The sequence below is a fragment of the Choloepus didactylus genome, chromosome 10, assembly GCF_015220235.1.
Source record: "Choloepus didactylus isolate mChoDid1 chromosome 10, mChoDid1.pri, whole genome shotgun sequence".
In the NCBI taxonomy this organism is placed as follows: Eukaryota; Metazoa; Chordata; class Mammalia; order Pilosa; family Megalonychidae; genus Choloepus; species Choloepus didactylus.
In genome coordinates, this window is record NC_051316.1 from 94,078,771 (window position 1) to 94,096,747 (window position 17,977).

Below are 17,977 nucleotides of genomic sequence, written 5' to 3' on the forward strand. Positions count from 1 at the left end.
CAGCAGTTATTCCATATTATTTACTAGTTGTTCCTGGTTGTTTATTAGTTTTCCAGGGGGACTAACTAACTTCCACTCCTCTCTACGCCACCATCTTCTTCCTCCCCCAGGAATTTACTTTTAATTAGAAAATTGTTCTTTTTACCCAGATTTTGGAAAGTACCATATTGTATTGATTCCAAGATGTCACTGAAAATAAGGTACACCATTTTTGGGAAAAGCAATAAGATAGACCATTTCTAGTGTACAATTGAAAATGAAAAAAGTTGTCTACTATAATTGTAATTTGCATTCCAAATTCAGAGATGTTAAATGTGAAAAAAGTGTGTCTTAGACTAGATGAAACACAGTAATAGCAGCAAATTATACCCAGTGTCCTCCATTGGGTATAATAATATTCCTTTCTTATTCTTAGGGAGTAAGTTGACTGAAAAAGATAGAATATAAAATTTTATATATACACACATGTAACTATACACATATTGTTATTACACACATATGGACAAACACAATGATTATAACTATGTGAAAACATAAACATAAGACTGGAAGGAAACACACTAAAATGTTAATATGGCTCCATGCAGTGGAATTATGAGTAATATTTTTCCATTTTTTTTCCTAAGTTTTTTTAAAAAACAGCCTATTGAGTGAGGTCTAGTTGACATACAATAGATTGTACATATTAAAAGTGTTTAGTATGTTAAGTTTTGACATATGTATGAACACATGAAACATCTGTCAAGATATTGAATGAACATATCTGTTGTCCCCAAGTTTCTTTGTGCTCCCTTGTAACCATTCCCTGTCAAATTTTCTAAATTTTTACATGAATGGAATCATAGTATATACTTTTTGTCTATTTTCTTTCACACAGCATACTTATTTTGAATTCATCCTGTTTTATGTATCAATATTCATTGTTTTTATTGCATAGATATGAGAATTTGTTTATTCATTCACCTATAGATGGATGTATTCATTATTTACTGCTGTGTAATAAGTAATCCCCAAACTTAGCAGTCTTAAACAACAAACATTTATTATCCTGAAGTTTTTTTGTGTGTGTCAGGAATTCAGAAGTGGCTTAGCTGGGTGGTTTCGGTTTAAGATCATTCATGAGGTTGTAGTCAAAATGTCATCTGAAGGCTTGACTGGGCCTAGACTCAAGTGTGCTTCCAAGAAGGATCACCCACCTGGCTCTTGATAGAAGGCTTTGGTTCTTCCAGGGGCTACTTGAATATCTTCAGGACACAGAAGCTGGCTGTCCCGGAGTGAGTAACACAAGAGAGAGCAAGGAGGGAGTGAGTCACATTGCCTTTGACTGACCTTATCTCAGAAGTAGCATAATGCCACTTCTGCCAATTCTATCTAATTGAAGCAAGTCGCTAAGTCCAGCCCATATTCAAAAGGAGAGGAAGGAGGCCTCATGTCTTGAGGGTCTTTAAGTTTTCTTGTCTGCTCAAGCAAATACCATGCAATGAGTTAGCATAAACAATGGGAATTTATTAGCTCATGGTTTTGAGGCTAGGAAAAAAGTCTAAATCAAGGGATCACCAGGGTGATGCTTTCTTCCCAAAGATTGGTGTTCTGGGACTGGCTGCCGGTGATCCTTGGTCCTGGGCTCCTCTGTCGTATGGCAATGCACATGGTGGCCTCTCTTGCCTCTTCCTTCTCTTCCAGTTTCCCTTGACCTTTAGCTTCTTGCTTCCAGTGGCATTCTCTCTGTCTAAATTTCATTCCACTTACAAAGGACTCTAGTCATAGGATTAAGACCCCATCTTGATTGAGGTGGGCCACACCTTAACTGATGTAACCTCATCAAAAGGTCCTACTTATAATTAATGGGTTCACACCCACCAGAATGGATTAAGTTTAAGAATAGGTTTTCTAGGGGCACATACAGATCCAACCATCACAAAGGGAGAAGTATCAAAGAATTTGTGGACATATTTAAAAACCACCACAATGGACACTGGGTTGTTTCCAATTTGGAGTTAATACAAATATTGCTGTTGTGAACATTCAAGTACAAGTCCTTGTGGGGATTTATGCTTTCATTTCTCTTGGGTGTATACCAAGGAGTGGAATGGCTGGGTCATGTGGAATGTGTATATTTAAATTTTTGAGGAACTCCCAAACTGTTTTCCAAAGTGATTGCCCCATTTTACATTCCTGCCAACAGCACATGAGAGTGACAGTTCCTTTACATCCTTACCAACACTTGCTATGGTCAGTTGTTTTAATTTTAGCCATTTAATAGGTGGTGGTATCTCACTGTGGTTTTAATTTACATTGTTCTAATGCCATGGCTAATGATGTTGAACATCTTTTCATGTGCTTATTTACCATCCATCATCTTTTTTGGTGAAATGTTGGGTGATCATGCGTTTTGCCCTTTTTAAATGGATTTTTATTTTCTGATAATTAAAATTCAAAGGTTCTTTATATATTTTGTAATCAATTTTTTTAACAAATATGTGATTTGCTTCTACCCCTCACCTCTGTGTCCACACTCTGCCTCTTGGCCTGTTACCTGTCCCACTTTTAGGGACAGCTAATCCTTCCTCTTTTCTCTTTCACATACTCAAGGATATGGCACTAAAATTCTCCCCTCTCTCCTATACCAGTAGTTTTCCCTTTCTATTGGGTCTTTCCTGACACTTTTACAAACATGCTGCTTATTCACCTTTTAAAAAAAAGCAAAATCCTTTTGACCTCTTTTCCCCCTCTGGCTATTATCCCCTTCCTTTCTTTTTTTTCCCTTAAAGCAAAATGCTTTGAAAAAGTTGTCAGTACTTCCTGCTTCTAATTTCTATTCCCCCATCCTCTCCTGACCTATGCAATCAGGCTTTTGCTCCTACCACTTCTCCAAAGGCACTGCTCTTATCAAGGTTTCCTAATAACCCCCACCTTGCTAAATACAAGGATCAATTTTCAGATGATCTATTTGAGGCACAGGACAGAATTGATCCCTCCCTCATCATTAGACACTGGCTTTCAGGACCTCACACCCTCCCGATTTTCCTTCTGTCTTTCTGGCCACTCCTCCAGTCTCCTTTGCTAGTTCCTCCTGTCTCTCTACTCACTTGCTCTTTAGTCTCTAATGACTCCAAAATGAATATCTCCAGCCAGACCTTTCTCATGAGCTCCAGACTTTAATATCCAATTGATCACTCAGTATCTCCATGGACATGTCCAAAAGGAACTCTTGATCTTTTCACCCAAATTTGCACTTCCCAAAGGTTCCCTTATCTCAGTAAATGGTATTTTCCAGTCTTCCAGTTATGCTGAAAATCATGGAGTTTTCTTTTCCTCTTCTGTCTTTCCCACCCCCTGCTTGAAAATTCAGCAAATTATTTTGGATCTTATCTTTAAAATATATCTAGAATCTGATCACTTCTTAGCACCTCCACTGCCATCACTCTAGTCCAAGCCCCTGTCATCTCTCACTAGATTAGTGCAGTGGCCTCCTAACTGGTCTCCTTGCCCCTTGCCCCTTCAGTTTATTCTCCTCGCAATGGCCAGAGTGATTCTAAACATTTGTCTGTTCATGTCACCCCTTTGCTCAAAGTCCTTCATTTGCATATCAGAGTAAAATCCAGAGGCCTTCCATTTACCAAGACCGATGTGGATCTGGTCTTCTCTGATCTCATTCTCAACCACTCACACCATCACTCTATAGTGGCCACACCTGGTCATTCTGGGGTCACTTTGAACATATCAGAATGTTCCCTCCTAGAAGTCTTCACATTTACTGGTCTCTCCGCCTGGAATACCTGTTCCTAGACATCTGCATGTCTTGCTCCTTCACTTCCTTGAAGTCTTTTCTCAGGTCTCATCTTCCCCGTGAGACCCTTTTCCTCAGATTTAAATGGCAATCTGCACTTCCCACTCTCATGAATCTCCATCCCTCTTCCCTGCTTTATTTTCCTTTTAGCAATCACCACCATTTAACATACTATATATTTTTCTCATTAATCTTATTGTCTATCTGCTCCTTTGAAATGTAAACACCATGAGGGCAGGGATTTGGTTTATTTTATTCACTGCTGAATCTCCAGGGCACAGTAGGTACTCAGTAAATATTTGCTGAATGAATGAATGAATGAATGAATGAATGTTCTTCCTCTACCGCCACTCAGGAAGGAGTTTCTCAAGGTCCAGATCCTTTACACATGGCTCCTCACCACACCCCGGTCCCAATGCAGCTCCCACCAGAGGAGAGCAAACTTCTGGTGGGTTTGAGGGGGTTTAAGCTGGAGGAGACATGGGCTCCCTGAGCACAGAGCATCCGGATGGGTGGGGGATGGCTGTGTATGTGCCTAGGAAGGCCAGATACCAACATCAGCCTGTCTTAGAGTGTGGAGCTGCTCACCTTAGAAACAGGCCTCAAAACGTGGGACATGACTCTAGGGTTGAGCCTGGTCCAGACATCATGGGATTGAGAAAGCCTTCTTGACCAAAAAGGGGAAGAGAAATGAAACAAAATAAAGTTTCAGTGGCTGAGAGATTTGAAATGGAGTCAAGAGGTCATTATGGAGGTTATTCTTATGCATTATATAGATATCCCTTTTTAGTCTTTAGTGTATTGGAATAGCTAGAAGGAAATAACCTGAAACTGTTGACCTGCAATCCAGTAGCCTTGATTGTTGAAGAGGACTGCATAACCATGTAGCTTACATGGTGTGACTGTGTGATTGTGAAAACCTTGTGGCTCACACTCCGCTTATGTAGTGCATGGACAGATGAGTAGAAAAATGGGGACAAAAATTAAATGAATATTAGGGGGGAATGGAGGAGGTGGGATGTTTTGGGTATTCTTTTTTAATTTAATTTTTTTTTTTTGAGTAATGAAAATGTTCAAAAATTGATTGCGGTGATGAATGCAACTATATGATGGTACTGTGAACAACTGATTGTACACTTTGGATGACTGTATGGTATGTAAATATATCTCAATAAAATTGAATTATTAAGAAAAAAGAAATAGGCCAAAAGGGCGTGGAGGAGGAGGTGCTTGGAGGTGACCCAGAGTGCAGTTCAGAGACCTCTCTCCTACAATTTCTAATTCAGTAGTTCAGAGAAGTAGAGAGTTCTACCTCCCAATAATTAATTTTGGTGGTTTCTGCACCTCATGAATGGGGGCTCAGAATTAGACTTAACTTGATATAGAATAGGAAGCAATGCCACGTATCTTGAACCCTAGAGCCGTGAAGTCCATTCACACTTGATGTGCCTGTTTCCATGCCTGGCTCTCCCTGTGAGCTCACTGCAGTTCCCCACAGTGCCTTTCACTATTGTGACTCTAAGAAGTAAAGTGTGCCTGGTCCAGAGAAGTCCTCTGTTCACTGTGGTTAAAAAGGACAGACTGTAAGTCTCCCAGGCAATGTGGGACATGACTCCCAGGGATGAGCCTTGACCTGGCATCATGCGATTGAGAAAGCCTTCTTGACCAAAAGGGGGAAAAGGAATGGAACAAAATAAAGTTTCAGTGGCTAAGAGATTTCAAATAGAGTTGAGAGGTCATTCTGGAGATTATTCTTACGTATTATATAATATTCCTTTTTAGTTTCTAGTGTATTAGAATAGCTAGAAAGAAATACTTGAAACTGTTGAACTGCAATGCAGTAGCCTTGATTCTTGATGATGACTGTGTAACTATATAGCTTTTGTCTTATGACCGTGTGATTGTGAAAACCTTGTGACTGACACTACCAGGATTCAGTGTATGGGCAGATGAGTAATGAAATAAAGACAAAAATATATATATAAATAATAAGGGGGATAAGGGGAATGGTATGTTTTGGGTGTTCTTTTTAATTTTTATTTATTTTATTTTTAAAATTTTACTATTTTGGGGGGATAAGTGGTGAAAATGTTCTAGGATTGACTGTGGTGATGAATGCACAACTATATGATGATACTGTGAGCCACTGATTGTATACTTTGGATGGATTGTATGATGTGTGAATATATCTTAATAAAATTGCATTTAAAAAAAAAAAAAAGGACAGACTGGAGGGAGAGGGGATGTGGGTAAGGAGCAGAGTTTTAAGAATGAGCTCAGAGCTCATGACCTTCACTTTTCATTTTTCCCCCCATCCAGAAAGTGGAGAACAAGGGTGACAGGTAATATTTCTAAGTTAAAAATACATTTTTCTGAAGAAAAGCTCCTTTCTACATGTAAAAAAGTCTATGGATGTTAAAAACCAATTCTCATAACAGTCTTATAAAGTACGCTTTGTATTCTCATCAGAAATCATCTGGAAGTCAAGACAGGTTAAAGACAGTCACATTGAGAATGAGTGGTAATCATGTGAGATTTTCCAGTTTTCCTTGTGTGATTTTCTTTAAAATATTATCAGCAAACAGAGTTCACCCTTAGCACTGACATTTATTATTTGTATTAAAGGTAAATGATTACCAGATGCTGAGGTCACAGCCATGTTTTCCTTTCTTTTCCTTCCCTTCCTCCTACCTGCCTGTCTGCCTGCCTGCCTGCCTTCCATTTTTAAGTAGTTAAGGAATGATTCTGGCATTTTTTTTTTAATTCTAAAAAAGTTAATAAATTAAGGTTTATTAACACTGTGCTTGCTATCAATATATTGTAACGCACCATGGCTTACGGAAGCCAGGTCAGGTTAATTTACATAAGTTATCTAGTTTTAATTATATTAACCCTCACAAAGTTGACAAATGGCTCAAAAAGATTCCTGCAGAGAAACCAAGAATGGAAGATAGTGGAAGCATAGTTTAACAAATAAATGGCAGAGCTAACAAACCTACCACTGGTAAGAACTTGTCATCAACATCACGAGATAAAAATAAACAATCTAGTCAAATATTACAAAAAGTCTGCCCCACACAGCCTTGAAATTAGCAAGGTGACTATTTTTAACAGGGATTTATAGCCATCAACTGCATCTTGTAAGTGTACATTGTGCCTTAAGATATTAACCACTGCTACTACGAAGTCATTATAATCAAAAGACATTTAAAAATATTCTCATTTCCACTCAAGGTCATCTTTCATTCATTCATTTTTAAAAATAATATCATACCCTTGAGCACACCAGAACACGCAATCCAGAACTTTATCACAACATGCTCCTCCCACATTCCCACCCCATCTCCTCCGCCTTCCAGTGTCTGGCCCTATCTGATTTTCGATCATCCTCTTATTGCTGTTTTTTTGTGTGCGTGTGTGTGGTTTCTTTTTTTTTTTTAGGTTTTATCATATATATGAATCCCTAAATACTAAATTATTTTGTCTTGCTAGTTTTTCAACTTTGTAAAAGGAATTCATGCTGCATGCAGTCATTCAACATTGTGGTACTAAGACTCATTCATGTGGAGGTCTTCATTCTTCTCACTGCCGTATAATATTCCACTGCGTAACTCAGCCATAACTCACGTCTCCATTCTGCTGATGGGCAGCTGGGTTGCTAAATTTTTTATTACAGACATTTTCACAGGGCTATCCTGGCATATAGGTGTACAAGAGATTTTTGGTAGTAGGATCACTAGGTAATAGATGTGGAGGAGAACAAATTGTTTCCAACAGTATAAAAGGAAGCTCGGGGATCTACACCCTCCACCACATTCCATCTTGTCAGGCTCCTGGGTCTGCATCACTCACAAACCTGTGAGTCAGCACCCAAGCTGGCTCCAACAGCACCTCTCTGAGGTCAGGTCAGGTATCTGTCTTTTCCTTGATGATTTTTCAGTTCTTTATATATTCTTGATACCAAACCGTTCCTTGGTTGTTTTTATGTGTCACAGGTGCTTCTCCCAGTTTGTAGTTGGCCTTTTAATTTTCTTTAGGTATTTTTTTGATGAACAAAAGTTCTTACTTTTAAGTTTTACTTTTGATATTAAGCTTTTAATGCATTTGAAGTTTACTTTTGTATATGTTATGAAATGGGAGTCTTGTTTCATTTTTTTCCCATATAGAAAAACTTTTTTTCAGATTTATTTAAAACTGTGGGTACTCATACAAGCAAAAAAATTCCTCTGTAACATCATATTTCCAAGTATATACAGGTCTGTTTCTGGGCTCTATTCTATTCCATTGGTCTGTCTGTCTCTCCTTGACCCAATACTATTATGTCTTAATTTCTATGACTTTTCAGGAAGCCTGTATAGTTGGCAGGGCAAGTCCCTCCTCATTCTTCTTCTTTAGAAGTGTCTTGGTTATTTTTGGTCCTTTGGTTTCTTTTCCATATACATTTTAGATTCAACTTGTTACGGTCCACTAAAAACTGTTGGTTTTTTTTTTTTAAACCTACACATTAATTTGGGAAGAACTGACATTTTTATGATATTGAGCCTTTCTTCTGTGAACAGATGCTCTCTCTCTATTTATGTAGGTATCATTTGACATCTTTCAGTAAAGATTTACCCATACAAGTCTTGCATACCTCACTAATTTCAGGTCTGTGTACTTTATCCTTTTTGTTGCTGCTGTAATTTTTCTATAATAGCACATTTTTAAATAGTTGCTTATTGTTGGTGTAGAGAACTTCAACTGACTTTTGTATACTGATGTTATACCTATCATGTTGCCAAATTCCCCTTGCCAAGTTTCTGGTAATTCATCTAACTATTCTTTTGGTTTTCTGTGCAGACAGGCATATCGTTTGCCAACAGTGACAGCGTCACCCCACCTTTCTCTCCTGCACCTCCCCGCTGTGGCTAGGGGAGCACTAAAGTGAGCAGAACGGCTGACAGCGGCCATCCTTGTCTCACTCCTGATTCTAGGGAAGATGTCTCCAATATTTCCCTATTTAGAATGATGCTTTTTGTAGTTTCCTTTATAGATACCCTCTACCAAGTTAAGGAAACTTCCTTCTATTGCTATCTTGCTAAGAGTATTTTGTCATGGTTTCCCTTTTTAGCATCTACTTTTAGGTGACCTTTCTCCTTTAATGTGTTAATATAAAAGTAATTAACTAAGGTAGCAGAATTCACAATCACTTATATAGTACCTACTGTGTGCCAAGTCCTCCTTTAAGCTCTTTATATAATTCATTTTGGCCTCATGACAATCCTATGAGAAGACAGTATTACTAGTTCACAGGTGAGGAACAGGTTGCAGAACGAGGTTCAGGACTCATAGCTACTGCGGGGCAGAGCTGGGGTGTGACCCCAGAAAGCCTGGCTCTAGAGTCCGTGCTTCTCAACTCCCGTGCTGTGCTCTCTCAGTAAAGGACACCTAGGGATTTCCTAATCTTAACATGTACTCGCATTCCTGGGATGAACACAAGTTGCTCGTAGTGTTTAAGACTTGAATTCAGTTTCCTAGTACTTCTTCAAGAACTTTCATATCTCTAGTCATGAATAAGACAGGCTTCTTTCCCATATTGTCCTTGTTTACTTTTGTTATCTAAGTTATACAAACCTCACAGACTGCGATAGGGAGTATTCTCTTTTTTCTAATCTTCAAGAAAGTATGAGAAGGGTCAGAATGACCTGTTCCTTAAAGTTCCATACTAGTCACCGTAAAATCATCTCAACCTGGTGTTTTCTTTATGAGAAGATTTTTAACCACCACTTCACAATTTCCTTAATCGTTATAGACCAAACTCTATTTTCCTCAGTTTTGGTAAGTTATATCTAATTTCGTATTTATTTCACCCATTTTTAATTTCTACTTTGAAGTATCTTTTATAATGTAGATAAAATGCTGGTACAGTGATATGTGTATGAAGTTTGTAAGTAGCAGACTCTGTATTTTGGAGGGATTTTTTGAAAACATTTTTTACTCTTTAGGTAATTATTATCAAAGGAGCCTGGAGACCATCACTCTACCTGAACGATTTGGTTTCACAACCCAGTCTTGCAGCAGACACAATCAAATTTAGGCTTTGGGGGTCACTACATTTGTGACCCTCACCCCAAACTTAGCCTCAGACTGAGAACAGCTGTGCCACGAGTGCATGGCTCTGCGTGCCTTGACACTGGCCGGTTTGGGGGCCCAGCCTACCCTACACCATTAAGCCCCACTCACAGTGGCAGCCATGCTCCTTGGACAGCAGGTAGCTGGCCAGAGGCAGCGTGTAGGTCAGACACTGGATGGTCGAGTTCAGGAAGCAGGTGTTGCCGAGGTTGTGGAGTCCTGCTCCGACCCGGTAAATACAATCCCACTTCAAAGACAGCCACTCCATGGGGAAGAGCATTTTCTGTGGGGCTGGGACACCATCACTGCAGCTTTCATATCCATGCTCGCTGCCCTGTCTCTGGATCTGTGCTTCCTCGGCACTGGCTCCCTCTGTCTTGGGGTTCAGCAACACAAATTTGCTCTTCAGTGACTCCAGCTGGTAGGGGAAACCCTTGCTGGCTGGTTCAAATTCGATCTTCTGTAAAAGGACTTTCTTGGCAGAGGAGGCCAGAAGCTTTCCCAGGTTTCCATCATCAGCCAGATCTTTGCAGCTGGGTTCAGAGCCTCCTGCAGCTTATGGACTATGGGTATGGTACGTCACTGGGACAGGTAATGTGGGCCAGTTGCCTCTGCAGCATCGACTCAGGTTATCAAGGAAGGAACCGAGTCAGCCCAGGCAGGTGCTATGCTAGGCAAACACATTCAGGTGCTTTTTGGCCAGTTAAAGCACCAAGTTGCCAAGTGTTGTGTGTGGAGTAGGTGTGCAAATCATCTGGGTGTCCAGTGCCTCACCATGTCACAGCAACACTTAAAGGTGGCTTGCCCTGCGGTGTGCGCTGCCTGATTCTGGTTTTTAAGGCAGAGATTAATTATAAGAAAATGAGAACAGCATCAGCATACTGACTGATATTCCCTCCACTGAAGCTTATCTTGTGAATATACTTTTTTTTCTCAAATAACATAGAACTGGAAGATGCAATCTCTATTACAAAATACTTTCATATTTAACATATCTGAGATAAAACAACTTCTATACAAAACTGAGTTTAGAAAAGCTTTAAATTTTATTTTAGTAAAAAGGAATCAACTTAAATGATAGAAATTATTTTTTCAAACTTTGGGGGGAGCAAAATCATTCTACAGCACCTTGTTGAAAAGGACATTTATTGTACTGGTGTCTATGACCAAGATGAGAACATGAAATAGGTCATAGTAAGCACTGTGTGGGGGGATACAGTTACAGAAGTGACCTGAGGAAACTGGGAAAAAGAGGAAGACAGAGAACCAAAGTCAGATTCCTGGCCAATGAAATGGGAGGAACTAGCATGGTTTGGTGTAGACTGGGGTAGGTTTGGGAACCCGTGGGATTTCTAAGGCCTTAACCCACCTGGGATCTAAGGATACAGAGATTACTTTCTGATGGCTTGGATGATCCTGTCATGAGATGAAGCCAGAGCCTGGAGCCAGGAAATGATTAAAGTTGGGGGAAACATTACTCCTGAGGAAGGGCTCCATGAGGTGTTGAGGCCAGTGGAACCACATCTGGCTTAGGGCACTGGCCCACCCCTGCCTGCTGGAGCCAAAGCGTAACGTGGCTTGAGTCAATAAACTCCAAAGCTGTTACAGAATCGATGTCACTCACATTTGTTTCCATTCTCCCTTTTCTTTTGAGAATAATTCTCTCATTCTAAAAACCTGTTCTCTCTTTCTATTCTTAACTTCTCTCCCACCTAAAATCCCTCCCACCCTTTCAAGCAGTTAACAGATTTTTAAAAAAATCTATCAGTTTTTAAAACAATAATTCTGCTATACAATTTCTCATGGCTTTTTCAGTAAAGTAAAAAAGACTCCAATGAAGGAGATTCAACATCTTATGGACGTGACTTCACACACGTGGCCAACTCTTCCCCCTGGCCCTATAAACTGGTCGAGGGCAGCAGCAGCAGTGGCCTGGCTGCCTGAGCACTGGCATTTGGGAACCACGCCAGAGAGCTGGCAGGTTTCCTGTTCCTGCCACCTTGTAAGGGGCCCTTCTCATCAAATGGGCTATCAAGGACCCATTATTTTAGGATGGTTTAGGCAGATTTGTGATAAAATATCCCCAAAGAGCAATTTATTGATGAAGTGGTTCCCTCCTGTGACTACCTTCTCCTTGCTTATTCCTCATAAATCTCAAATTCTGAAAGATGATGTCTTTCAAACAAATTGCTCTATTGATAATTAACTTTCCATGTTTATTAATCAAATACTAATCAAAATATCTGATCCATGTGAGATGAGTCACTACCCTAAATTGATACAATTCCCGACTGAAGAAGTAAGTTTTATGGTTTTAGACTGTGCAGCCTTACTCAGGAAAATATCTTACTTCTTTTAGCCTTAAAACAGACAAACAAACAAATGGTTTTATTGAAGTATAATATTAGTAGCTTTAAAAATGTTAAAACTCCTTAAGGACCCTATTTGATATCTTTTGGTGTGCCCAATACCCACCCTGTCACTTAACCCAACTGAGGCCTGGATGTGCCAGGTTGAGGCTGATTTCATTAATACTTGAGAAATACCAAAAAGTAGAATAGCAACCATAGTTAAAGTTTTGCATGCTGCAGTTAAGATTGCCCCATATGCAGACCCTGGTTCTGCTGCTTATCAGCTGCATAATCTTGAAAGCAGTAGTTCACCTCTCCAGGCCTCAGTTGCCTTATGTCTAAACTGAGGATAATAACAGACAAGGACTACAGCATACTGAGCACAACACATGGCACCCTGTAAGAGCTCCCTAAATGGAAGCCTTTGTCATTACCACCATATCATGGGGGTAGCACCATAGGCAGCAGCTCTTGTGCCATCTCACCAAGAGGTATGGAGAGTAATTAGGAGTTCCTGGTGGGTGTCAGGTACACATGCATTTTTTAGACTCTCCCTGGAGTGCAATTAAGGGTGCAGGAATGATGCATCAGATAAATCTAAGGGTATGCCTCTTTAAATTGTCCAGAAAAAGAACAGACCATTTTAGAAAATAAAGATAAAAACATATCCTTGACTTACAGTTGTAACACAATAGAAGGCCAGCTTCTCCATCTTCATACACATCAATAGCTGCAACAAAATTAACCTGCAATGATAATGGGCAATGGTAGTGGGCAGGCTGGACACTCACACTATTAAAAGACTACTCAAGTGGTGACTGCTTGGTAGTGGCCTTTGGCTCTCAATAAACTCAGGTGCTGCGAGGTCATTTCTACCTCACCAGTGCCCATAATGCCACACAGGTGGCCATGGTTACAACACACTGTGGGTATGTCAGAGAAGAAATGTCTCTTCTATTTCTCCACTGGGGCTTTCTCACCATCTTCTCAAACCCTTTGAGAAGCTCTATTCCTGGCATCTCTGCTCTATTAAAATGCTGCATGTTTACACAGGGCACACAAAGCATGTTCATGTGGGTTATTCATTTCACTCCACATCATCCCTGAAAAGTACATGGTTTATTCCATTCAACAGATGACAAAAGTGAGGCTCAGAGAGGTGAAGTCACTTATTCAAGTCCCTCCACTGGTAAGTGCTTTAGCCAAGATTTGAACTGGGTCTTTGGTTCATCTCCTACCTCACCTGATGATGTCCTTGATTCTTTGTGATTTTTTGAAACTTAGAAGTTCTAAAAAATCTCCTGCTCCTTTCACTTCTTCACTTGTATTCTCAACCCTTATTGTCTGACTGCTGTTCCCACACCACCAGGGACACTGCCCCCTCTAAGCTCAACAAAGATTTCTTCTCCCTGGAACTGAAGGCCTTTGGCCATTGCTCATCCTCTCTGTCCAGTTCTCCACAGCCTCTGATACATGGTATCCCCCCCTCCTCCTTAGATTATTCTTCCATTTCTTGGTTCTTCCCTCATTTAGAAAAATACCCACCTTTCTAGCTTCAAATATTCTCTGTACTCAAAATTTCTAAATTGACACATTTAGACACCCCTTCTCCTCAGAGCTCCATTCCATATTTCTAAGCCTTTATGTGCTCTCAAATGCAAAATAGATTCCATATCCAAGTCATTAAAATGCAGGAAGGAGGCAGCGTGGAGGAGTGGAAAAGAGCACGGATTCTGGCTATACCATTTACTACCTGTGTGGTTTGTGACAAATGGCTTAACCTCTGGCCTCAGGTCTTCACCTGTAAAACTGACATAATTGTAACAGTTCAGTGGCTTGTAAAATGAGAGATCAATGTAACAAGGCAAAGATTTTAGGATAGAGCCTGACACACAATGAGCACTCAGTAAAGGCTATTATCTCTTGCACAGCTTGTTTCCCTTATAAACCTCCTTCTTGTTAGCAGAACTATCTCCAAAGTCTCAGGGGTTCTCTCTCTTGCTTACCCGAGTCCAGAAGCATCCCCTTCACAATGTCCCCAGATTCCTTTTGCATCCTCTGCTGCTAAGCCCCAACCTCCCCCGGCAAGAGAGCATGCATCTGTCCCCAGCCCCCTTCCAGGCTTGGCACTGCGTCTAGGTCCGCACTGTGCTTCTTCCGCAGGCCCTCCACTTAGCCAACCTTCCTCTTCACAGCTTTCACCAAAATGCAGTGAAATCCCACTTCCCAGCCTCGGCCAGGGCCTTTGCCTTGGCTCTGGGCAGTCCCTCCATGTCTGTCTCTCATTGTGCATTTGTTCAGCTGTCACTGCCTGGCACTGCACTAGGTATCACTGAGGACACAGAAATGAGTAAGGCAAGATGCCACCCTTTAAGAAAATATTGGAAAGTACATAAAACAGGCACATAAAACAAGGTATACTAGGACAAATGCCATAACCAAGAGTTGTGGGAGCTTTAGAGGGAATGAGAGACAGTGAGGCCCAGTGATGAAGAGTACTGACCTGGGCATCAGAAGGACTGAGGGATCAAATCTTAAATAATTCCCCCATTGCTATATATCACATCCCTTTATTTTAATTATCTGCATAGCACATATTGCTATCCAACGTTCATTTATTTGTTTATTGTCGCCCTCCTCCATACCAGAATACAAGCTTCATGAAAGCAGAGACTTTGCGCAGTTCACTGCTATATCCTCAGCATCTAGATCAGGGCCTGGCAGGAAGCAGCAGCAGAATAAATAGCTGTGGAATGAATGACTGAATAAATGAAATCCCAGCTCTGTCACTTCAGAGTTGTGTGTACTTAAGCCAGTTGTTTAACCTCTGAGAACCTCAGTGTCTTCACTTACAAGATGGAAGATATTAAGAGTATCTACCTCTACAGAGCTTGAGGATTCAGAGAGGTAACTTATGTAAGCTCCTAGCACAGGGTCTGGTACTTGATCAACAGTCGATCACTGTTAGCTTGATAGCATTATTTAGATATGGAGACAGCACCAACAGAAACTGAGTCCTATCTGTACCCCTCCAGGGGAACCTTCACAGCAGCAGCACCACTTCGACTTACAATCAATTCCTCCTCAGGTGTCCCCAGCTCTCGTTCAGTTTTATTACAGTTTGCTCAGCTACAGGCTTTGTGCTTTAGTGCATGTGTCTGCTCTGCCAGACTTCTTGAGGGAAGGGACCAAGTGGTACCAGCTTTGTAGCCTGGACCTGGCTGTGGAAGCAACAGCATGCTTTGTTTAAGGGCATGATCTTTGGAGTCAGCCTGGGTTCAAGTCCTGCCTCTGCCACTTACTAGCTGTGGGGTCTTAAGTGACTCCTCCTCCCTGAGCCTCAGTTTCCTTTTCTGCAAAAATGGGGGAAGTGAACAGCATTTCCCTCATAGCTGGTTGTGAAGATCCCATGGGATAATGCCTATGAAGTGCTCTGGTATGGTGCCTGGTAGGTAGTAAGTGATCATCCAGTGGTGGCCGTGTTTATTATAATTGTGGGAGGGTTAACTGCAGTGCAAAGCCACAATAGATAGGTGCCCTCTTGTGAAGCTCAGTCTGTGTGTGTATGTGGGGAGATGGGTGGATGGTGGGTGGGTGGGTGGGGGAACAGGGGATGGTGATAGGAGTGGAGGAAGTTCGGGCAACCTTTCAGATGTAATGCACAGTGGCAACAGACACCAGGGAAGGAATTAGCATCAAGGAGATCTACCAAGGGGCCCCAGGACTGTCTGATAGGTGGACTGAGTACGGCAACATTCAGAGATTCAGGCTGAAGGGCAGGCAATTGCAGGACTCCAGCCTTAGGGCCAGGATTCAGGGACAGAAGACCACAGCTTGGACTTAATCACTTCCTTCTCAGGTACTCCATAGCATTTTGATCAGACCTTTTTTAACGCTCAGCACGGAGAGACATGTTTCAAAATGTGTATATCTGTCCCTGCCTGGGAGAGGGGCCTGGCAGGAGTCAGTCTCTGCAGAACTGTTTCTTAACCAGGTGAGGACACCAGAATCATTTGGGGAGCATTTAAAAAAATACATATTCTGAGTCCTTGCTTCTAGAGGTTCTGATACGGTATGCCTGGAACAGGCATTGGATTTTTATGTTTTATGTGATTTTTAAAAAAATAGTTCATTTCAGTAGCATTTTACAATTATAAAATTATATTACAATTAAAAAAGCAACATATGGTTGTTGTGAAAATTTGAAACAGACTCGTGAAAAGTGGAAGTCTGTACCCTGCATTCTCCAGCCCAGCTGAGAGAGGTAGCCCTTGATAGTTTAGCGTTCAACTTCTCATGTGATTCTGGGGTGATTCCTAATTAAGAACCACTGGGTCCTGGACAGGTGATAACACTGGGGACTTGGGCACAGGAGATAAGCCCGAGACCTAGATCTAATTACCAGATCTGCAGTTCCTTTTAGAGGAGACCTGTGTTTTGGGAGCAGGGCCAATGCTGGCTGCTAGAGCTGGGCAGCAGGTCACAGAAGGCCTGCTGGTAAAACTAACTTGATGTTGAGTTCCAGAATGCCGCTTTAGTGCAGATTAAATGTTTCCTCTCTGGAGCTAGGGCTGTCCTAGACCCTGAGGGAGGTTCAAGCCTGAAATGGGGAATCAACTGGCCTTAGCAGAGAGGAGAGGAGGGATAGGGGCAGAAAACTAGGTCAGCCCAATAAAAACAGGTGCTTTGTACAAAGCAAGCAGGCAGAAGGATAATTTGAATTCAACTGAAATCTCGAATGACTCCAGGCTATGTCAAACTCGCTCCTGCCTCCGCTGCACTGGGTGCCTGGGCTGTAACAGGAACATTTTGGTAAAAAAAAAACTTGTCCTATTCCCACAGGGTCTGTTTCTGACTAGCAATTATAAAATACATTGTTCATTAACTTTTCCATTTCTCTAGGGCTTAGCTCCCCAATTAGACAGTAAATTCCTTGCAGAGACAAGTAACTGTCTGGCTGAGCATTTACGCTCGGCAAACACTCATCAGCCGCTAATTTACCAAAGGCGGTGCCAAGCACACTGATCCACTCGAATCCATTTAAGGGATTTTTGTTTTTTTAAACAAAAACAAAACATTTTCCCTTAGGGAAAAACTTTGTATCTTTGTTTAAAAATGCACACTGAAGAAAGATAGAAAAATTTAGAACTGGAAACAAACAAAATATAAGGTCAACAGAAAAACTGTTTCTAACCCAATTTTTCCTGAGCCTTTATGTATCATAAGAGAAAAGAAAATCCATAAACATTCCAATGAATTATCAGGATATTAAATATAAATCAATAATAATAATCACTTTATGAAAGAAGAAACTTAATAAAGTGATTTTTCTCACTTTAGTCTTAGAAAACCATTTGCCAGGGAAAGGATTGATTGGACTAAGCCCTGTTGAACTACAATTTTTCTGCCTCTTCTGGCTGGTCACACAGTTTTTGAAAAGCAAGAAGGGGTCGAGAACTTTTAAAAGACAAACGGCCTTTTCCTCCTCAGAAGTAGGCAAGTTAGAAGGGATTATGGATCCAGTGTCAATGTAGATGGGCACTCCACTTCAGCTTTAAAGGAGGAGTTTCAGGAGAGATTGGGTCTACTAGCTGCATTATTAGCATTGACCAGCAGGATTTACCCAGAAAGTAGTTCCCAAGTACCACAAAACCAGAAATTCTGATTCAGTGGATCTAGGGTGGGGGCAGGGCCATGATCTTCTTACAACCAGGGGTGAGAAGTA

General features: G+C 41.0%; 1 protein-coding gene across 6 annotated transcripts in view; it reads right to left on the reverse strand.

The window, feature by feature from the left end:
- Nucleotides 1–17,977, reverse strand: part of GARNL3 (GTPase activating Rap/RanGAP domain like 3) — a 221,779-nt gene that overhangs the window by 14,067 nt on the left and 189,735 nt on the right. For all 6 annotated transcript variants that reach the window (XM_037797335.1, XM_037797332.1, XM_037797333.1 and 3 more), the window contains one exon: nucleotides 12,932–12,998. In XM_037797335.1, coding sequence (XP_037653263.1) covers nucleotides 12,932–12,998 — 67 coding nt within the window. The remainder of the gene's footprint in view (nucleotides 1–12,931; nucleotides 12,999–17,977) is intronic.